Source organism: Salmo salar, chromosome ssa17 (genome assembly GCF_905237065.1).
Source record: "Salmo salar chromosome ssa17, Ssal_v3.1, whole genome shotgun sequence".
NCBI classification, from domain to species: domain Eukaryota; kingdom Metazoa; phylum Chordata; class Actinopteri; order Salmoniformes; family Salmonidae; genus Salmo; species Salmo salar.
Window position 1 is genome coordinate 33539444 of NC_059458.1, and position 23058 is coordinate 33562501.

The 23058-nt window shown below is 44.1% G+C and overlaps 2 protein-coding genes across 3 annotated transcripts in view; one reads left to right on the top strand and one right to left on the bottom strand.

The window, feature by feature from the left end:
• LOC106575976 (uncharacterized) lies at positions 1 to 18245 on the top strand. Its single transcript, XM_045699517.1, has 8 exons — positions 1 to 134; positions 284 to 457; positions 4689 to 4853; positions 5789 to 6952; positions 11643 to 11765; positions 14265 to 14471; positions 17033 to 17170; positions 17319 to 18245. Exons 1-8 carry the CDS (start codon positions 74 to 76, stop codon positions 17471 to 17473), a joined length of 2187 nt encoding a protein of 728 aa, XP_045555473.1. The 5' UTR covers positions 1 to 73; the 3' UTR covers positions 17474 to 18245.
• Positions 17743 to 23058, bottom strand: part of LOC106574897 (phosphorylase b kinase regulatory subunit alpha, liver isoform-like) — a 25426-nt gene continuing 20110 nt past the window's right edge. Inside the window, exons 28-30 of one of the 2 annotated variants that reach the window (XM_045699516.1) lie at positions 22170 to 22403; positions 19940 to 20140; positions 17743 to 19386 (exon numbers count right to left, since the gene is read on the bottom strand). In XM_045699516.1, coding sequence (XP_045555472.1) covers positions 19213 to 19386; positions 19940 to 20140; positions 22170 to 22403 — 609 coding nt within the window. In that variant the 3' untranslated portion in view covers positions 17743 to 19212. Of the gene's footprint in view, positions 19387 to 19939; positions 20141 to 22169; positions 22404 to 23058 lie in introns of those variants that run through there. The other variant, XR_006760074.1, reaches the window with a different exon arrangement.

The window sequence follows — 23058 nt, forward strand, 5'->3', positions numbered from 1 at the left end:
AGAGGAAGGGAGAGAGAGAGGAGAGAGAGAGAGAGAAAGAGTTGAGCACCTCAGTCTGCTGCAGGGAGAGACCATGGGGGCTCTGACAGGGCTTCTCTCTGCGCTAGTCGCTCTGCTATGGACCCTCCCTCCAGGTCAGTCAGTCTGTCTACCATGTCAGCTGGATTGGATTTCATCTATTGGATCTGTTGTTACTGTTTGGTTGGTAAAAGGACTTTTGAGATCAATGGGAACTCCTCATGGCATCAGACTGTCTTTATGTTGATCTCTGTTCTGTCTCCAGGGTCATTGGGTGAGGAATGCAGTAGTTTCAGACATCTGGAGAACGGTAGAACATTCTTCCGCTACAGCGGGCTGTATGTGACGTTCACCTGTAACCCTGGCTATAAGATCCATGGATATAGAACCAACAGCTGTGTGTCTGGACAATGGTCCAGGGAACCTCCTGTGTGTGTTGGTAAGTGACTTTAGACTTGAGTTTGATACATTTATTTCAAGTTACACGTCTCTCTCTCTCTCTCAATTTCTCAATAGCAAGGCTATGCTCACTGAGTCTGTATATAGTCAAAGCTTTCCTTAAGTTTGGGTCAGTCACAGTGGTCAGGTATTCTGCCACTGTGTACTCTCTGTTTAGGGCCAAATAGCATTCTAGTTTGCTCTGTTTTTTTGTGAATTCTTTCCAATGAGTCAAGTAGTTATCTTTTTGTTTTCTCATGATTTGGTTGGGTCTAATTGTGTTGCAGTCCTGTGACTCTTCTCCAGGTTCATGGGTGCTGAAGACGTGGATGTTGATTAAGGCAGCCCCCCGCACCTCTCTGATTCAGAGGGGTTGGGTTAAATACGGAAGACACATTTCAGTTGAATACATTCAGTTGGACAACTGACTAGGTATCCCCCTTTCCCTTTCCCTCTCTGTAGGTGATGGCATTGTTATGGAAGGTTTGGGAATCGCTTCCTTTTAGGTGGTAGTAGAATTTAACGTCTCTTTTCTGGATTTTGATCATTAACTGGTATCGGCCTAATTCTGCTCTGCGTGCATTATTTGGTGTTTTACATTGTACACAGAGGATAATTTAGCAGAATTCTGCATGCAGTCTCAATTTGATGTTTGTCACATTTTGTAAATTCTTGGTTGGTGAGCGGACCCCAGACCTCACAACCATGAAGGGCGATGGGTTCTATAACTGAAGTTTAGCCAGATCCTAATATGTATGTCACATTTTCTGTTCCTTTTGATGGTATAGAAGGCCCTTCTGGCCTTGTCTCTCAGATCGTTCACAGCTTTGTGGAAGTTACCTGTGGTCCTGATGTTTAGGCCAGGTTATGTATAGTTTCCTGTGGTCCTGATGTTTAGACCAGGGTATGTATAGTTTCCTGTGGTCCTGATGTTTAGGCCAGGGTATGTATAGTTTCCTGTGGTCCTGATGTTTAGGCCAGGGTGTGTATAGTTTCCTGTGGTCCTGATGTTTAGGCCAGGGTATGTATAGTTTCCTGTGGTCCTGATGTTTAGGCCAGGGTATGTATAGTTTCCTGTGGTCCTGATGTTTAGGCCAGGGTTTGTATAGTTTCCTGTGGTCCTGATGTTTAGGCCAGGGTATGTATAGTTTCCTGTGGTCCTCATGTTTAGGCCAGGGTATGTATAGTTTCCTGTGGTCCTGATGTTTAGACCAGGGTATGTATAGTTTCCTGTGGTCCTGATGTTTAGGCCAGGGTATGTATAGTTACCTGTGGTCCTGATGTTTAGGCCAGGGTGTGTATAGTTTCCTGTGGTCCTGATGTTTAGGCCAGGGTATGTATAGTTTCCTGTGGTCCTGATGTTTAGGCCAGGGTATGTATAGTTTCCTGTGGTCCTGATGTTTAGGCCAGGGTATGTATAGTTTCCTGTGGTCCTGATGTTTAGGCCAGGGTATGTATAGTTTCCTGTGGTCCTGATGTTTAGGCCAGGGTATGTATAGTTTCCTGTGGTCCTGATGTTTAGGCCAGGGTATGTATAGTTTCCTGTGGTCCTGATGTTTAGGCCAGGGTATGTATAGTTTCCTGTGGTCCTGATGTTTAGGCCAGGGTATGTATAGTTACCTGTGGTCCTGATGTTTAGGCCAGGGTATGTATAGTTTCCTGTGGTCCTGATGTTTAGGCCAGGGTATGTATAGTTTCCTGTGGTCCTGATGTTTAGGCCAGGGTATGTATAGTTTTCTGTGGTCCTGATGTTTAGGCCAGGGTATGTATAGTTTCCTGTGGTCCTGATGTTTAGGCCAGGGTATGTATAGTTACCTGTGGTCCTGATGTTTAGGCCAGGGTGTGTATAGTTACCTGTGGTCCTGATGTTTAGACCAGGGTATGTATAGTTTCCTGTGGTCCTGATGTTTAGGCCAGGGTATGTATAGTTTCCTGTGGTCCTGATGTTTAGGCCAGGGTATGTATAGTTTCCTGTGGTCCTGATGTTTAGGCCAGGGTATGTATAGTTTCCTGTGGTCCTGATGTTTAGGCCAGGGTATGTATAGTTTCCTGTGGTCCTGATGTTTAGGCCAGGGTATGTATAGTTTCCTGTGGTCCTGATGTTTAGGCCAGGGTATGTATAGTTTCCTGTGGTCCTGATGTTTAGGCCAGGGTATGTATAGTTTCCTGTGGTCCTGATGTTTAGGCCAGGGTATGTATAGTTTCCTGTGGTCCTGATGTTTAGGCCAGGGTATGTATAGTTTCCTGTGGTCCTGATGTTTAGGCCAGGGTATGTATAGTTTCCTGTGGTCCTGATGTTTAGGCCAGGGTATGTATAGTTTCCTGTGGTCCTGATGTTTAGGCCAGGGTATGTATAGTTTCCTGTGGTCCTGATGTTTAGGCCAGGGTATGTATAGTTTTCTGTGGTCCTGATGTTTAGGCCAGGGTATGTATAGTTTCCTGTGGTCCTGATGTTTAGGCCAGGGTATGTATAGTTTCCTGTGGTCCTGATGTTTAGGCCAGGGTATGTATAGTTTCCTGTGGTCCTGATGTTTAGGCCAGGGTATGTATAGTTTCCTGTGGTCCTGATGTTTAGGCCAGGGTATGTATAGTTTCCTGTGGTCCTGATGTTTAGGCCAGGGTATGTATAGTTTCCTGTGGTCCTGATGTTTAGGCCAGGGTATGTATAGTTTCCTGTGGTCCTGATGTTTAGGCCAGGGTATGTATAGTTTCCTGTGGTCCTGATGTTTAGGCCAGGGTATGTATAGTTTCCTGTGGTCCTGATGTTTAGGCCAGGGTATGTATAGTTTCCTGTGGTCCTGATGTTTAGGCCAGGGTATGTATAGTTTCCTGTGGTCCTGATGTTTAGGCCAGGGTATGTATAGTTTCCTGTGGTCCTGATGTTTAGGCCAGGGTATGCATAGTTTCCTGTGGTCCTGATGTTTAGGCCAGGGTATGTATAGTTTCCTGTGGTCCTGATGTTTAGGCCAGGGTATGTATAGTTTCCTGTGGTCCTGATGTTTAGGCCAGGGTATGCATAGTTTCCTGTGGTCCTGATGTTTAGGCCAGGGTATGTATAGTTTCCTGTGGTCCTGATGTTTAGGCCAAGGTATGTATAGTTTCCTGTGGTCCTGATGTTTAGGCCAGGGTATGTGTAGTTTCCTGTGTGCTCTAGGGCAACGGTGTCTAGATGGAATTTGTGTTTGTTGTCCTGGCAACTGGACCTTCTTTGGAACACCACATTTATTGTCTTACTCAGATTTACTGTCAGGGCCCAGGTCTAACAGAATCAGTGTAGAATTTCTAGGTGCTGCTGTAGGCTCTCCTTGGTTGGGGACAGAAGCACCAGATCATCAGCCAACGGTAGACATTTGACTTCAGATTCTAGTAGGGTGACGCCGGGTGCTGCAGACTGTTCTAGTGCCCTCGCCAATTCGTTGATATATATGTTGAAGAGGGTGGGGCTTAAGCTGCATCCCTGTCTCACCCCACGGCCCTGTGGAAAGAAATGTGCGTGTTTTTTGCCAGTTTTAACTGCACACTTGTTGTTTGTAATGTCGTATGTTTTTCCCCCAACACCATTTTCCATCAATTTGTATAGCAGACCCTCATGCCAAATTCAGTCAAAAGCTTTTTTGAAATCAACAATGCATGAGAAGACTTTGCCTTTGTTTTGGTTTGTTTATTTGTTAATTAGGGTGTGCAGGTTGAATACATGGTCTGTTGTACGGTAATTTGGTAAAAAGCCAATTTGACATTTGCTCAGTACATTGTTTTCACTGAGGAAATGTACGAGTTGAGCTGTTAAATCTCCCTCTTTCACTCTCTCTCTCAATTCAATTCAAGGGGCTTTATCGGCATGGGAAATATGTGTTTGCATTGCCAAAGCAAGTGAAATGGATTAACAAAAGTGAAATAAACAATAAATGAACTGTAAATATTACACTCACAAAAGTTCCAAAAGAATAAAGACATTTCAAATGTCATATGTTTATATACAGTGTTGTAACGATGTGCAAATAGTTAAAGTACAAAAAGGGAAAATAAATAAATATGGGTGAATTTACAATGGTGTTTGTTCTTCACTGGTTGACCTTTTCTTGTGGCAACAGGTCACAAATCTTGCTGCTGTGATTCCACACTGTGGTATTTCACCCAATAGATATGGGAGTTTATCAAAATTGGATTTCTCTCTCTCTCTTTCTTTCTCTTTCTCTTCTAATCTGTGTTGAATCTCCTGTGTGTGTATCCAGCCTCTGGGTGTCTCAGCCCAGGGGATCTCCTGCAGGGAGTTACCAGTGTGACAGAGGACGGGTCCTGGGTTCTCTTCAGCTGTGATGCTGGTTACAGGCTCTATGGACACTCACTGCTCTACTGCAAGGGCCAGAACTGGAACGGCACCAAGCCTGTCTGCAAGGGTGAGAGACTTGACTTACTGACTTAGTCCTCTTTGCCCCCTTGGTGAGCGTCCACCGTGGCACACCACCTCTCTCTTTTCAGTGTGAGGCCTGAGCGTGAGACAGCTGTGGATTACTATCAGCATGATATTCTACAGTAGGCTACCTCCTTCATGTGGACTAATTATAAAACATACCCTGTAATCTGATTTTTACACTGCCTTAAACAAAGACATCGATTGATGATGTCTCCTGGTATTGATCCTCCTCTGTGCCTCTCCCTCCTAGAGTCTGATGATGTCTCCTGATCCTCCTCTGTGCCTCTCCCTCCTAGAGTCTGATGATGTCTCCTGGTATTGATCCTCCTCTGTGCCTCTCCCTCCTAGAGTCTGATGATGTCTCCTGGTATTGATCCTCCTCTGTGCCTCTCCCTCCTAGAGTCTGATGATGTCTCCTGGTATTGATCCTCCTCTGTGCCTCTCCCTCCTAGAGTCTGATGATGTCTCCTGGTATTGATCCTCCTCTGTGCCTCTCCCTCCTAGAGTCTGATGATGTCTCCTGGTATTGATCCTCCTCTGTGCCTCTCCCTCCTAGAGTCTGATGATGTCTCCTGGTATTGATCCTCCTCTGTGCCTCTCCCTCCTAGTCTGATGATGTCTCCTGGTATTGATCCTCCTCTGTGCCTCTCCCTCCCAGAGTCTGATGATGTCTCCTGGTATTGATCCTCCTCTGTGCCTCTCCCTCCTAGAGTCTGATGATGTCTCCTGGTATTGATCCTCCTCTGTGCCTCTCCCTCCTAGAGTCTGATGATGTCTCCTGGTATTGATCCTCCTCTGTGCCTCTCCCTCCTAGAGTCTGATGATGTCTCCTGGTATTGATCCTCCTCTGTGCCTCTCCCTCCTAGAGTCTGATGATGTCTCCTGGTATTGATCCTCCTCTGTGCCTCTCCCTCCTAGAGTCTGATATGATGAGTTCATGGAAGGAGCCAGCTGTCCCGATGCCCAGGATCCAGAGCCAGAATCTTGACGTGCTGTCTGCTCTGAAGAACCACTTACAGCTTCACTACAATACCATCGCTAACACTGCCTCCAAGGATGTCTTCTTCAAGCCCATGTTGCTGGCCAACGCACCACCTAAAGACCCCCACACCCACCTAAAAGACCCACACTCCATAGACCGCAGCCCCAAAGCTCACCTTGTGGAGGAGATTTTGAAAGACACCAGGGATTTAACAGACAGAGCAGGGGCCCCTGAGAAGCCCACTAGACCTCAGGCCTCCACATCCTCCTCTGCTACTACCGAGACCATTACTTCCACATCCAGCCTGCCGGTCGCTGAAGGGTATTGGCACCAGGGGACCTCCGTAGCCCAGGCTGAGCAGGAGGATTCATTACCCAGGAAGGGGGTGCCGACAGGGGCCACCCAGTTGGAGCCTGGCCAGGGCGTTATGGAGCCAGCAAATGTGAGCAGCACAGACACAAAGGAGCTCAGTGAGTCCAGCACAGACACACAGGAGCCCCGTCCTCAGAGACCCACTGAGACAAGCTCCACAAGCTTCATCAACTCTAGCAACACCACCAGCCACTGGGTCAGTGGAACAGACATGTATGGTCATCACATCCAAGTGAAAGAGACTGCATCATTATCTGATGATGATGACGATGGTGGTGAAACTCATCAACACAACGTGACCTCTCCGGATCTGGCATCAAACGGGTCCTCACAGGACAATGAAACCGACACAAGTGACAGTCATCACAGTCAGGCGAACGAGACATCATCATCGCCATTGTCCGGTGATGATGGTGAAACGTCTCGACACAATGGGACCTCATCATATCTGGCTTTAAACAGGTCAGACCAGCATCTTATTAAGGGTGTTACAGACACAGAGGAGCTGCCCTGGCCTGTGACCCTAAACAGGCGTCCGCTGTGCCCTTACCCTCCCCTGCCAGCTCATGGCACCTTCTACTTCCGTACGGTAGACAACCCCGGTCCCCGGGACTACAAACACTATATCCAGTACGCCTGCTATGCAGGGTACACACTGGCCCACGGGGATATCCACAGCTACTGTCTGCAGGGTGGACGGTGGAGTGGTGTCACACCTGTCTGCTTGGGTAAGTCACTGCACTATCATACCCCATTGTGATGCCTCTTCAGATTCTGTAGTACCAAATTGAAGAGCTACAGAAGGCCATAGAAGCTTTGTTCAGAACGTATGTTGCCGTGTTCACCTCATCAACTGTGTCCTCTGTGTTTGGGCAGGTGAGAAGTAAAGGGTCCCTATACTTAAACCCTGTTAATTGATGTGTATAGATAATGTGTATAGATGATGTGTATAGATGATGTGTGTGGAGATGATGTGTAGAGATGATGTGTAGAGATGATGTGTAGAGATGATGTGTAGAGATGATATGCAGAGATGATGTGTAGAGATGATGTGCAGAGATGTTGTGTAGAGATGATGTGTAGAGATGATGTGCAGAGATGATGTGTAGAGATGTTGTGTAGAGATGATGTGTAGAGATGATGTGCAGAGATGATGTGTAGAGATGATGTGTGTAGAGATGATGTGTGTGGAGATGATGTGTAGAGATGATGTGTATAGATGTTGTGTAGAGATGATGTGTAGAGATGATGTGCAGAGATGATGTGTAGAGTTGATGTGTATAGATGATGTGTATAGATGATGTGTGGAGATGATGTGTAGAGATGATGTGTATAGATGATGTGTAGAGATGATGTGTATAGATGTTGTGTAGAGATGATGTGTGTGGAGATGATGTGTATAGATGATGTGTATAGATGATGTGCAGAGATGATGTGCAAAGATGATGTGTAGAAATGATGTGTATAGATGATGTGTGGAGATGTGTAGAGATGTGTGTGGAGATGATATGTATAGATGATGTGTGTGGAGATGATGTGTAGAGATGATGTGTATAGATGATGTGCAGAGATGATGTGCAAAGATGATGTGTAGAAATGATGTGTATAGATGATGTGTGGAGATGTGTAGAGATGTGTGTGGAGATGATGTGTATAGATGTTGTGTAGAGATGATGTGTAGAGATGATGTGTGTGGAGATGATGTGTAGAGATGATGTGTATAGATGATGTGCAGAGATGATGTGCAAAGATGATGTGTAGAGATGATGTGTGTGGATATGATGTGTGGAGATGATGTGTGTGGAGATGATGTGTAGAGATGATGTGTATAGATGATGTGTATAGATGTTGTGTAGAGATGATGTGTATAGATGTTGTGTGGAGATGTGTGGAGATGTGTATAGGTGATGTGTGGAGATGATGTGTGGAGATGATGTGTGTGGAGATGATGTGTAGAGATGATGTGTATAGATGTTGTGTAGAGATGTTGTGTAGAGATGATGTGCAGAGATGATGTGTATAGATGATGTGCAGAGATGATGCGTAGAGATGATGTGCAGAGATGTTGTGTAGAGACGATGTTTAGAGATGATGTGTAGAGATGATGTGTATAGATGATGTGTAGAGATGATGTGTATAGATGATGTGCAGAGATGATGTGCAAAGATGATGTGTAGAAATGATGTGTATAGATGATGTGTGGAGATGTGTAGAGATGTGTGTGGAGTTGATGTGTATAGATGTTGTGTAGAGATGATGTGTAGAGATGATGTGTAGAGATGATGTGTATAGATGATGTGCAAAGATGATGTGTAGAGATGATGTGTGTGGAGATGATGTGTGGAGATTATGTGTGGAGATGATGTGTGTGGAGATGATGTGTGTGGAGATGATGTGTTGAGATGATGTGTGTAGATGATTTGTAGAGATGATGTGTAGAGATGATGTGTGTGGATATGATGTGTGTGGAGATGTGTATAGATGATGTGTGGAGATGTGTGGAGATGTGTATAGATTATGTGTGGAGATGATGTGTAGAAATTATGTGTGGAGATGATGTGTGTGGAGATGATGTGTAGAGATGTTGTGTAGAGATGATGTGTAGAGATGATGTGCAGAGATGATGTGTATAGATGATGTGCAGAGATGATGTGTAGAGATGATGTGCAGAGATGTTGTGTAGAGATGATGTGTAGAGATGATGTGTGGAGATGATGTGTGTGGAGATGATGTGTGTGGAGATGATGTGTATAGATGATTTGTAGAGATGATGTGTAGAGATGATGTGTGTGGATATGATGTGTGTGGAGATGTGTATAGATGATGTGTGGAGATGTGTGGAGATGTGTGGAGATGATGTGTGGAGATGATGTGTGGAGATGATGTGTGTGGAGATGATGTGTAGAGATGATGTGTATAGATGTTGTGTAGAGATGATGTGTAGAGATGATGTGCAGAGATGATGTGTATAGATGATGTGCAGAGATGATGTGTAGAGATGATGTGTAGAGATGTTGTGTAGAGATGATGTGTAGAGATGATGTGTAGAGATGATGTGTATAGATGATGTGTGTGGAGATGATGTGTAGAGATGATGTGTAGAGATGATGTGTAGAGATGATGTGCAGAGATGATGTGTATAGATGATGTGTATAGATGATGTGTAGAGATGATGTGCAGAGATGATGTGCAGAGATGATGTGTATAGATGTTGTGTAGAGATGATGTGTAGAGATGATGTGTAGAGATGATGTGCAGAGATGATGTGTATAGATGATGTGTGTCGAGATGATGTGTGTGGAGATGATGTGTGTGGAGATGATGTGTAGAGATGTGTATAGATGTTGTGTAGAGATGATGTGCAGAGATGATGTGTATACATGTTGTGTAGAGATGATGTGTATAGATGATGTGTATAGATGATGTGTGGAGATGATGTGTATAAATGTTGTGTAGAGATGATGTGTATAGATGATGTGCAGAGATGATGTGTATAGATGTTGTGTAGAGATGATGTGTAGAGATGATGTGTGTGGAGATGATGTGTGTGGAGATGATGTGTAGAGATGATGTGTATAGATGATGTGTATAGATGATGTGTATAGATGATGTGCAGAGATGATGTGCAAAGATGATGTGTAGAAATGATGTGTATAGATGATGTGTGGAGATGTGTAGAGATGTGTGTGGAGATGATGTGTATATATGTTGTGTAGAGATGATGTGTATAGATGATGTGTGTGGAGATGTGTAGAGATGATGTGTATAGATGATGTGCAGAGATGATGTGCAAAGATGATGTGTAGAAATTATGTGTATAGATGATGTGTGGAGATGTGTAGAGATGTGTGTGAAGATGATGTGTATAGATGTTGTGTAGAGATGATGTGTATAGATTATGTGTGTGGAGATGATGTGTAGAGATGATGTGTATAGATGATGTGCAGAGATGATGTGCAAAGATGATGTGTAGAGATGATGTGTGTGGAGATGATGTGTGGAGATGATGTGTGGAGATGATGTGTAGAGATGATGTGTAGAGATGATGTGTGGAGATGATGTGTGTGGAGATGATGTGTGGAGATGATGTGTATAGATGATTTGTAGAGATGATGTGTAGAGATGATGTGTGTGGATATGATGTGTGTGGAGATGTGTATAGATGATGTGTGGAGATGTGTATAGATGATGTGTGGAGATGTGTAGAAATGATGTGTGGAGATGATGTGTGTGGAGATGATGTGTAGAGATGATGTGTTTGGAGATGATGTGTAGAGATGATGTGTGGAGATGATGTGTATAGATGATGTGTAGAGATGATGTGTGGAGATGATGTGTGTGGAGATGATGTGTGGAGATGTTTATATATGATGTGTATAGATTATGTGTATATATGATGTGTATAGATGATGTGTAGATATGTGTATAGATTATGTGTATAGATTATGTGTGGAGATGATATGTGGAGATGTTTATATATGATGTGTATAGATTATGTGTAGATATGTGTATAGATGTGTGTAGATGTGTAGATATGTGTATAGATGTGTAGATAATGTGTAGATGTGTATAGATGATGTGTAGAGATGTGTGTAGATATGATGTCTAGATGTGTATAGATGATGGGTAGATATGTGTATAGATGATGTGTATAGATGATGTGTAGATCTGTGTATAGATGATGTGTAGATGTGTATAGATGTGTGTTAGGAGAGAAAGAGGTAATGAAAGGAGACGTGTGCAGCTCTCTCTGTTTTCTACATTTTTACCTTAGTGACATCACAAGATCTGTTTCACGCATTATCTCTCAGTAACTGACTAACTGAGTGACTGACTGGCAGACTGAGTGGAATCACCAGGAAGTCAGTGCTGTGCTTGGTAGACTGCGGCAGCCGGTCCCAATTCACTTCTTTCCCCTTCCTCTTGGAACTAACCCTTTGATGGGTAAGGAGTGAATTAGGACCAGCTGTGGTTGTTGGAAGACAGCCCTATTTTTAATGGCTGGGGCTCAGTTAAGGTAAAGTCTAAATGCAGGAGTGGCCAACCCTACTCCTGGAGAACTACCCTCCTGCAGCGTCTTTATTCCAGCCCTACTCCTGGAGAACTACCCTCCTGCAGGGTCTTTATTCCAGCCCTACTCCTGGAGAGGCACCCTCCTGCAGGGTCTTTATTCCAACCCTGTCGTAACACATACAACCTGCACACCTGCTATAGTCCTATACAGAATCACAATCACCTTTATTCACCAAGCACATTTACATGTACCAAACATTTGACCTGGCGAAATGTTACCAGACATTAAACAGAATATACTGACAGACCATACAGGCAGACAGGATACACAGACAGGATATACACCAAAAAAATGTAATACAGACATGAGACACTGACTTCCCCATCTCTAACCTCTGACCCTAGAGGTGACGCCCTGCACCCTGAACAATGGAGGCTGTTCCCAGCTGTGTAGTGTGAAGCAGGAACAAGCTCAGTGTCACTGCAGACCAGGCTTCACCCTGTTAGAGGACCACCGTACCTGTAGAGGTCAGTAAAACAATCAATCGAGGTGAGAGATGAAGTGACTGTGTTTGAACCAGGGTCTCCTGTGCGACACAAGACAGTGTTCACCCATTGCGCTAAAGCCGTAGCAAGTAAAGCAAGTACTCAAGGGACATGTTTCACTGAAACAACTGGTGCAAGAGCTACTACACATACACCATGCTTTGTGGTAGAAAGAAGTATTTCACTTTATGAGCCCAAAACCACTAGTCAGTGTTGTGTTTGCGCTCCTCCTTGTTGGGGTGAGGTCAAATGTCTTGTTTTTGTTGCCTTGACTACCCAAGATGTCTTCCTCCACAGTCTCTGACTAGCCAAGATGTCTTCCTCCATAACCTCTGACTACCCAAGATGTCTTCCTCCACAGTCTCTGACTAGCCAAGATGTCTTCCTCCACAGTCTCTGACTAGCCAAGATGTCTTCCTCCACAGCCTCTGACTAGCCAAGATGTCTTCCTCCACAGTCTCTGACTAGCCAAGATGTCTTCCTCCACAGCCTCTGACTAGCCAAGATGTCTTCCTCCACAGTCTCTGACTAGCCGAGATGTCTTCCTCCACAGTCTCTGACTAGCCAAGATGTCTTCCTCCACAGTCTCTGACTAGCCAAGATGTCTTCCTCCACAGTCTCTGACTAGCCAAGATGTCTTCCTCCACAGTCTCTGACTAGCCAAGATGTCTTCCTCCACAGTCTCTGACTAGCCAAGATGTCTTCCTCCACAGCCTCTGACTGGCCAAGATGTCTTCCTCCACAGTCTCTGACAAGCCAAGATGTCTTCCTCCACTGTCTCTGACTAGCCAAGATGTCTTCCTCCACAGTCTCTGACTAGTCAAGATGTCTTCCTCCACAGTCTCTGACTAGCCAAGATGTATTCCTTCATAACCTCTGACTAGTCAAGATGTCTTCCTCCATAACCTCTGACTAGCCAAGATGTCTTCCTCCACAGTCTCTGACTAGTCAAGATGTCTTCCTCCACAGTCTCTGACTAGTCAAGATGTCTTCCTCCACAGTCTCTGACTAGCCAAGATGTCTTCCTCCATAACCTCTGACTAGCCAAGATGTCTTCCTCCACAGTCTCTGACTAGCCAAGATGTCTTCCTCCACAGTCTCTGACTAGTCAAGATGTCTTCCTCCACAGTCTCTGACTAGTCAAGATGTCTTCCTCCACAGTCTCTGACTAGTCAAGATGTCTTCCTCCACAGTCTCTGTATAAAGAACAGCTGTAGTGTCTGCACCAACAGGGTCTGCGATGTGATCATGATGCCCCCTAAATTCAATGATGTTTTTACAGCCTGAGAATCCCCCATTTAGAGCTATACATTCTTGAACCATAACATCTTTAACACTCTGATCACAAGGCAGCACTGCAGAGGGACAAGCTACAGCATGAGGAAAGACCCCGTTAATATGTTTCATGAGCTCTGTTCCACGGTGCACCTATAAAGTAGTCTTTTGTGACAGCTGGACATTTGGTTTCGGGTGTCGAGTAAATAACTTGGGTCAAATGATCCACTTTAAAAGGTTGAAATTGGCTTCTGTTAAAAAAGGGTTTCACTGTTGAGAATTACTTTCTCACTCTTTCTATTTTCCCTCAACAGTTTATTTCCAGGTAGTAACCCATAATTTATGTCTCAGAATAAAATACTACCATGATTCACTGTCTATAGACAGGTGGTTGAATAAACAGGTGGTTTTCTCCTGTAGTCAGAGCTGACTATCTCAATATCAACACATGCTATAATCTGTCTGACTCAGACAGGCGTACCATACAGCAGAGATAAATATTCATTTACACATTCCAATAACACAACACACACACACACACACACACACACACACACACACACACACACACACACACACACACACACACACACACACACACACACACACACACACACACACACACTACACACACCACACACACACACACACACACACACACACACACACACACACACACACACACACACACACACACACACAGCTACAGGAGCTCAGCTAGCAGGTACAGTAGTTTATATATCTTCCTGAGTTGTTTTCCACACACTGCAGCTTCCTCTATAAACCAGATGTTTTTCTCCCAGTCTGTTAGTCTCTCTGTATTTGTCATATTGAAACGGGCCAGACCACTGAGACCAGGGCTGCAGATCAAATCAGTGGAACAGAAGAGGTGGATGTTAGCTAATACATACTGTTGTCGCAGCAGAACACTGACACGATCAAAACAAAAGGCCATCATCACACATCACCTTTGTCGTACATGAAAGCCAACAGTGCATGCCTGGTCTCCATGGTAATGAGGTGTGCCAGAGCGAGAGAAAATGAGAGACAGAGAGAATCAAAGTGAGAGAGAGCTGCTCTACTCTTTCATCTCAGGGTCTTTGTGACATCAGCATCAGACAGGCCACTTTCCTAATTGTGTGTGTGTTCCTCTGCGTACGCACAAACGTGTGTTTAAACCCATAACTGTGTGTGTCCTCGGTGCAGATGTGGATGAGTGTGTGGAGGGCCAGCAGCAACAGCGCTGCCAGCAGACCTGCGTCAACACCTTTGGCTCGTTCCGCTGCTCTTGCCCCTACGGACACGTCCTGGCCGGGGACGGAAGGGCCTGTGTGGCTGAGTGTCCAGCAGGGTACAGGAAACAACCCTCAACCCCAATACCTGGAGGAAACTCTTCCAGAAAGGAGTGTGTAGGTAGGAGACACTGGGATGCTGTAGGTTTAGCAGAAATGAATAGAATGCCACAACTTTTAATTAGACTAGTGGAATATCTCTCTTAATTACCCTCGTAGAAATCGAATTAGCATAATCCTCCCATAAAAATCCATCAATTTATGCTAGAGACATCTCAATCCACCACATCAGCCGATGTTGCACTTCTGCATCTGCGGTGAAATATGACAGAGCTAGAGCGGGGTTTGTCAGACCATGAGGCATCCCGAAAATCGGTCTCTCAAAATATCGTCTGTAGCATCCGTACACCTCTATGGAAAGATTAGACTCAAGAACATGATGGGGTTTTCCCTTTTGCTCTATGACCCCCACAAGCATCTTGGGACTCCTCTGAAGTTGGTACAGACGATCTGGCAACTTCTGCCTGTAGCGTCCGAACGGTTTGGGCTACAAACTAATATGACCCCTCTGTGGAAAGGTGAGACTCTCACGAACACGTATTTTGATCTACAATGCTCACAAGACTCTTCTGAAGGGTCCCTAGTACCAGTTGAAAAAATGTATGGAAGTATACAATACCAGCCAAAAGTTTGGACACACTTACTCATTCAACGTTTTTTCTTTATTTTTACTATTTTCTACATTGTAGAATAATAGTGAAGACATCAAAACTATGAAATAACACATATTGAATCATGTAGTAACCAATAAAGTGTTAAACAAATCAAAATATATTTTATATTTCAGATTCTTCAAAGTAGCCACCCTTTGACTTGATGACAGCTTTGCACACTCTTGGCATTCTCTCAACCAGCTTCATGAGGAATGCATTTCCAGCAGTCTTGAAGGAGTTCCCACATATGCTGAGCACTTGTTGGCTGCTTTTCCTACACTATGTGGTCCAACTCATCCCAAACCATCTCAATTGGGTTGAGGTTGGGTGATTGTGGAGGCCAGGTCATCTGATGCAGCACTCCATCACTCTCCTTCTTAGTCAAATGGCCCTTACACAGCCTGGAGGTGTGTTGGGTCATTGTCATGTTGAAAAACAAATGATAGTCCCACTAAGCGCAAACCAGATGGGATGGTGTTTCGCTGCAGAATGCTGTGGTATCCATGCTGGTAAAGTGTGCCTTGAATTCTAAATCAATCACAAACAGTGTCACTACTCTGTGTCTCACAAAGACACGGCAGTTGGAACCAAAAATCTCAAATTTGGACTCATCAGACCAAAGGACAGATTTCCTTCTAAATGCATTTGAGCCAATCAGTTGTGTTGTGACAAGGTAGGGGTGGTATACAGAAGATAGGCCTATTTGGTGAAAGACCAAGTCCATATTATGACAAGAACAGCTCAAATAAGCTATGATAAAACTGGCTCTCATGAAGACCGCCACAGGAAAGGAAGACCCAGAGTTACTTCTGCTGCAGAGGATAAGTTCATTCGAGTTACTGGCCTCAGAAATTGAAGCCCAAATAAACGCTTCACAGAGTTCAAGTAACAGACACATCTCAACATCAACTGTTCAGAGGAGACTGTGTGAATCAGGCCTTCATGGTTGAATTGCTGCAAAGAAACCACTGCAAAAGGACACCAATAAGAAGAAGAGACTTGTTTGGGTCAAGAAACACGAACAATGGACATTAGACTGGTGGAAATCTGTCCTTTGGTCTGATGAGTCCAAATTTGAGATTTTTGATTCCAACCACCGTGTCTTTCTGAGACACAGAGTAGGTGAATGGATGATCTCCGTATGTGTGGTTCCCACCGTGAAGCATGGAGGAGGAGGTGCGATGGTGCTTTGCTGGTGACACTGTCATTGATTTGTTTAGAATTCAAGGCACACTTAACCAGCATGGCTACCACAGCATTCTGCAGCAATACGCCATCCCATCTGGTTTGCGCTTAGTGGGACTATCACTAACAGGACAATGACCCAAAACACACCTCCAGGCTGTGTAAGGGCCATTTGACCAAGGAGTGTGATGGAGTGCTGCATCAGATGACCTGGCCTCCACAATCACCCGACCTCAACCCAATAGAGAGGGTTTGGGATGAGTTGGACTGCATAGTGAAGGTAAAGCAGCCAAAAAGTGCTCAGCATATGTGGGAACTCTTTCAAGACTGTTGGAAAAGCATTCCAGGTGAAGCTGGTTGAGAGAATGCCAAGTGTGTGCAAAGCTGTTATCAAGTGGCTACTATGAAGAATCTGAAATATAACATATATTTTGATTTGTTTAACACTTTTTTTGGTTACCTCATGATTCCATTGTTATTTCATAGTTTTGATGTCTCCACTATTATTCTACAATGTAGAAAATAGTAAAAATAAAGAAAAACCCTTGAATGAGTAGGTGTGTCCAAACTTTTGACTCGTACTGTATATATTTTTAGACTTCAAGGGGTCTTAAAATTCAAAAATAAAATAACTAAATGATCCTTGGTAATGACATTCTTAAAACAATTCCATGTAGCTTAGTGGACTCAAAAGAAAATAGATACAACAATGTCATTCAGCAAACAAAATGTGTATGGCGATCAGGTTGTCTTCAACGCTGGAATGACACTGATCCTTTTACAGACATCAATGAATGTGAGGAGCCAGAGGTCAGTGTACTTGGACACAGGTGTCAGTGGAAGTGTGTGAACCTGCCTGGCTCCCACCGCTGTATCTGTCCCAGAGGCTACAAACTGTACTCAGACAGACACCACTGCAGAGGTGAGATAAATACACATCCATACCCACACTAACACACACAAACACAGTAGACATAAATTGATCAAACAGAAGTCTTTGGCAAATCTACGATCACCAATCACTTCCAATGATATTTTTCTGACCAGCCCTTACCCTGTTTCATCAACAGATATCAATGAGTGCAGCCGTAAGAATGGTGGCTGCTCTCACCGGTGCCTGAACCATAAAGGAAGTTACCAGTGTTCCTGTTCTGCCTCTCACCGCCTCTCCCCCTACAGTAGGAAGAAGTGTCAGCCAAGGAAAGAACTGCAGAGTAATGTGTAGCAGAGATGGTGTGGAGATCATTTAAATATAAATGTCATTTATTCTATTGCTTCTACCGTCCCTCTGTTCGGCCCTTGAACAATGACTTCTACAATTTAATCTACATTTTGTCAGGCGGTAGATTTTTTTTGTCAGATGATTATCGAGAACAGTATAAAAAAAAACGGTATTAAAGTATTATTGTCATATCCAGAACGTATCTGTAACATTGACTGAGGCTTGGACTGCATTATACAGACATATAGCTGAAGAGAAACCAGAAGAACACCTTATTAGTTTAGGGATTTAATTGATGGCATTTAGATACATTTCCTCAAATGATTACATGTTGTTTTACAAGGTAGTGTGAATGAATGAGTGAAAACATGGTATCAAACACTGTTATAATTGATTAGTAGAATTGATCCCCTCAAAATGTCCTCAACTTGGTCCACGTGTCAAAATGTCCTCAACTTGGTCCACGTGTCAAAATGTCCTCAACTTGGTCCACGTGTCAAAATGTCCTCAACTTGGTCCACGTGTCAAAATGTCCTCAACTTGGTCCACGTGTCAAAATGTCCTCAACTGCAGACTTATAACATGGCCATGTCCATAGGAATATCAAATGTCATTTTTTGATTAAAAGTGACAGTATTAATTGTACTTCAGTCTGTTATATAAACAGTCATAGTACTTGTTAAAAATAAATTATTTCTATGTATCCACTATATTTATAGTCTCTATGGAAATGTACTCTTTATATATATATAAAATAAAGTTAGACACAAAAACAGAACTGTTTCAGCCTCAGTCGTCCTTAACTGCAGAACAGATTCTCCCTTTCCTTATGGTCTCAACTATAAGCCTGCTGGGATGCTAATGTCTAATACACAGTGTTATACAGAATGTTTACGGCAAAAGGCTGAAATATGGCATACTCAAATGGAATGAACCGCTGTTGGACTGATTCAACCATGTTATATATAATCACATTGCCATTATTTTACTTCACAGATAAGCACACATTCCCATTAGCAGCTATGAAGGCATAGCTGGATAAATGTACAGTATCTGTGACACATACAGTGGTGATGGTGAGCAACACTTCAGATAACATGAGAAGTAAATGTCATTTTCCAGTGGGATTAAAGGTACACAGTCAGCTGCAGTACTTCAACACGGGATAACATAGTAACGTCTGGAAATGTTTATTACCCCACATTCTCACAAGACAGGGTGAGACTGATACAATAGAGGAGGGTTAGGCAAAATACACTCATTATATCATATTAGATTGTTTTAAACAACTAGATCTGATTTGCACATATATATTAAATGTTAAAATAATAAATAATTTTAGCACAGTGTGTAGTCCAACACTCAAAATAAAAAACAAACATATTTAATTTGAAACCTGCTATATTATTGATTATATTCAATCAATTAGCTGCAATAAAACTCCTTTGAGTAGAGTGTGTTGTGTATATCTTAGTCATAGGTCATAGGTCAATCCCCATCCAACTTCCTACCTAAGTCTAGTTCTCCCCCTTCTCTCTGAAGTGTGCACTCATTCACATCCCTTCAACAATTCAATCCAATGATTTTAAATCATCCTTGAATGGAAGTGAACGAGTGTACACTTGGGGAGAATCGGAACTAGGCACTAGTATTTCCTTCCACACTATAATATAATACTTGACTAGTCTCCCTTGATAGCTGCCTGCGAGGCCAGGGCTCTACATCAAACCCAGTCTGATAGTTCATTGCATGAGACAGGTAGACTGTGGCAGGAAGTCTTGTAGGTATGTGACCACAGCCTTGGAGAGGTAGGTCATGGTACCGTAGCTGCCACTAGGGGCGCTGTCATAGAAGAAGTGACATATCCCCGTGGCTGGATCCTTCTCCAGGAAGTACTCATTGGCTCCATGGGTCCTCTGGAACATAGAGGACAAGGCTGATAGGTAGATACAGATCATGTTGTCTAGGTAGAAAATAGGTCTTATTCCAAACTGAGACATGGGGTCTGATCCCACTTCTGACACCATGTTACAATATGATAGTCATGTGGACGAGTCAGGCAGAGACATGTGACTCTAGTTAACATGATAATATGGCAACGATACAGGACAGACATCCAGGTCATTGAACTGGACCATCACACATTAACCCTTTATAGGACATTACTTTCTAGTGACCATCACACATTAACCCTTTATAGGACATTACTTTCTAGTGACCATCACACATTAACCCTTTATAGGACATTACTTTCTTGTGACCATCTCCGTGGTCTTGTGGGAATAGTTTCCACCCTGAGATTGGAAGCTTGGGGGTTCGATCCCTGGTCGAGTCATACCAAACACTTTAAAAATGGGACCCGATGCGTCTCTGCTTACAGATTTTCCAGAGGGTGTACTTACTTGTACATCACGCTATAGAAACAGGAAAAAGGCTCCAGCCCTATGTGCCGTTCTGGCTCAGACTTACCTGGTCCTGTAAGAAGAGGTCATTGGCCATGTGTACGATGCGGTCTATCAGGATGATTCCTCCGATGTTGTCCACATCCATGTCAGCCACCAGAGTCAGCACCATCACAGCCTCCACCAGCAGCTGTCTGTACTCTGGCTGGGGGACGTGGTTCAGAACAGACTCCACGTGCACCGCAAACTTGATCTCACCCTCTGTCATCTGTTGGCAGGGACACAACGTCGGAGTCAGAACGGTTTCCCAGACACAGATTGAATCTCCATCAAGGGATCTATCTGTGCCAATCATAGAGTGTCTGAAATGAAATCTTATTTCCTACTATTATAGGAAGCAACATTTGTTGTAAAGGTGAAACACTGTAGGCAGAGAGATGTTCCTTGATGTCGTGCTGCTGTTTGGGGGTCTAGGGGGGTTACTGCACATTATAAATGTTGTTGTAAAAAGGGCTATATGAATACCATTTGACTGATCAATCTATTGACTTGACTACATACCTCTCTGGTAGTGGAGGAAGACAGCACGTATCCATCTATAAACAGACCATGACACTACATACCTCTCTGGTAGTGGAGGAAGACAGCACGTATCCATCTATAGACAGACCATGACACTACATACCTCTCTGGTAGTGCAGGAAGACAGCACGTATCCATCTATAGACAGACCATGACACTACATACCTCTCTGGTAGTGGAGGAAGACAGCACGTATCCATCTATAAACAGACCATGACACTACATACCTCTCTGGTAGTGGAGGAAGACAGCACGTATCCATCTATAGACAGACCATGACACTACATACCTCTCTGGTAGTGGAGGAAGACAGCACGTATCCATCTATAAACAGACCATGACACTACATACCTCTCTGGTAGTGCAGGAAGACAGCACGTATCCATCTATAGACAGACCATGACACTACATACCTCTCTGGTAGTGGAGGAAGGAAGCACGTATCCATCTATAGACAGACCATGACACTACATACCTCTCTGGTAGTGGAGGAAGACAGCACGTATCCATCTATAGACAGACCATGACACTACATACCTCTCTGGTAGTGGAGGAAGACAGCACGTATCCATCTATAGACAGACCATGACACTACATACCTCTCTGGTAGTGGAGGAAGATAGCACGTATCCATCTATAGACAGACCATGACACTACATACCTCTCTGGTAGTGGAGGAAGACAGCACGTATCCATCTATAGACATACCATGACACTACATACCTCTCTGGTAGTGGAGGAAGACAGCACGTATCCATCTATAGACAGACCATGACACTACATACCTCTCTGGTAGTGGAGGAAGGAAGCACGTATCCATCTATAGACAGACCATGACACTACATACCTCTCTGGTAGTGGAGGAAGACAGCATGTATCCATCTATAGACAGACCATGACACTACATACCTCTCTGGTAGTGGAGGAAGACAGCACGTATCCATCTATAGACAGACCATGACACTACATACCTCTCTGGTAGTGGAGGAAGGAAGCACGTATCCATCTATAGACAGACCATGACACTACATACCTCTCTGGTAGTGGAGGAAGGAAGCACGTATCCATCTATAGACAGACCATGACACTACATACCTCTCTGGTAGTGGAGGAAGGAAGCACGTATCCATCTATAGACAGACCATGACACTACATACCTCTCTGGTAGTGGAGGAAGACAGCACGTATCCATCTATAGACAGACCATGACACTACATACCTCTCTGGTAGTGGAGGAAGACAGCACGTATCCATCTATAGACAGACCATGACACTACATACCTCTCTGGTAGTGGAGGAAGGAAGCACGTATCCATCTATAGACAGACCATGACACTACATACCTCTCTGGTAGTGGAGGAAGGAAGCACGTATCCATCTATAGACAGACCATGACACTACATACCTCTCTGGTAGTGGAGGAAGACAGCACGTATCCATCTATAGACAGACCATGACACTACATACCTCTCTGGTAGTGGAGGAAGACAGCACGTATCCATCTATAGACAGACCATGACACTACATACCTCTCTGGTAGTGGAGGAAGGAAGCACGTATCCATCTATAGACAGACCATGACACTACATACCTCTCTGGTAGTGGAGGAAGGAAGCACGTATCCATCTATAGACAGACCATGACACTACATACCTCTCTGGTAGTGGAGGAAGGAAGCACGTATCCATCTATAGACAGACCATGACACTACATACCTCTCTGGTAGTGGAGGAAGGAAGCACGTATCCATCTATAGACAGGCCGTGGCACTTCTGCAGGATCTTCCACACCTTCTGGTAGAAGCCCATTGGGACCCTGTTGATGGCCCCATCCAGTCGTCTCCTCCTCAGCCACTGGCCCTGCCGCTCCTCCCACTGCAGTTGGCTGTCTGACCCCCCGGGGCCTACAGGGGACAGGATACCACTGGGGGTGGAGGGGCTGCTGCAACGCTACAGGGGGAGATACGTGTTCATATACGTACACAGTACACACACACACACCAGGTGAATTCAGGTGAAAGCTATGATCCCTTATTGATGTCACTTGTTAAATCCACTTCAATCAGTGTAGATGAAGGGGATGAGACAGGTTAAAGGATTTTTAAGCCTTGAGACCATTGAGACATGGATTGTGTACATGTGCCATTCAGAGGGTGAATGGGCAAGACAAAATATTTAAATGTCTTTGAATGGGGTGTGGTAGTAGGTGCCAAGAGCACCGGTTTGTATCAAGAACTACAACACTGCTGGGGTTTTCACACTTAACAGTTTCCTGTGTGTATCAAGAATGGTTCACCACCCAAAGGATAGGAGTCAACATGGGCCAGCATCCCTGTGGAACGCTTTCACCTTGTAGAGTCCATGCCCTGACGAATTGAGGCTGTTCTGAGGGCATGGGGGGTGTTCCTAATGTTTTGTACACTGTGTATATGCACACACTTAAGTGCAAAAACACATACATACACACATTCAAGTACAAACACACACAAGAGCGTACACTCCCCTGTTCATGTACCGACATGCATACCGACATGCATGTGTCACTCATGTTCACACACACACACACACACACACACACACACACACACACACACACACACACACA

What these genes read in the sequence shown, in the direction of transcription:
- LOC106575976 (XM_045699517.1), top strand. Translation starts at nt 74, where the DNA reads ATGGGGGCTCTGACAGGGCTTCTCTCTGCGCTAGTCGCTCTGCTATGG. An exon ending in GCTATGGACCCTCCCTCCAG is followed by an intron (nt 135 to 283) that starts GTCAGTCAGTCT and finishes TTCTGTCTCCAG; the next exon opens with GGTCATTGGGTGAGGAATGC. An exon ending in GGAACCTCCTGTGTGTGTTG is followed by an intron (nt 458 to 4,688) that starts GTAAGTGACTTT and finishes GTGTGTATCCAG; the next exon opens with CCTCTGGGTGTCTCAGCCCA.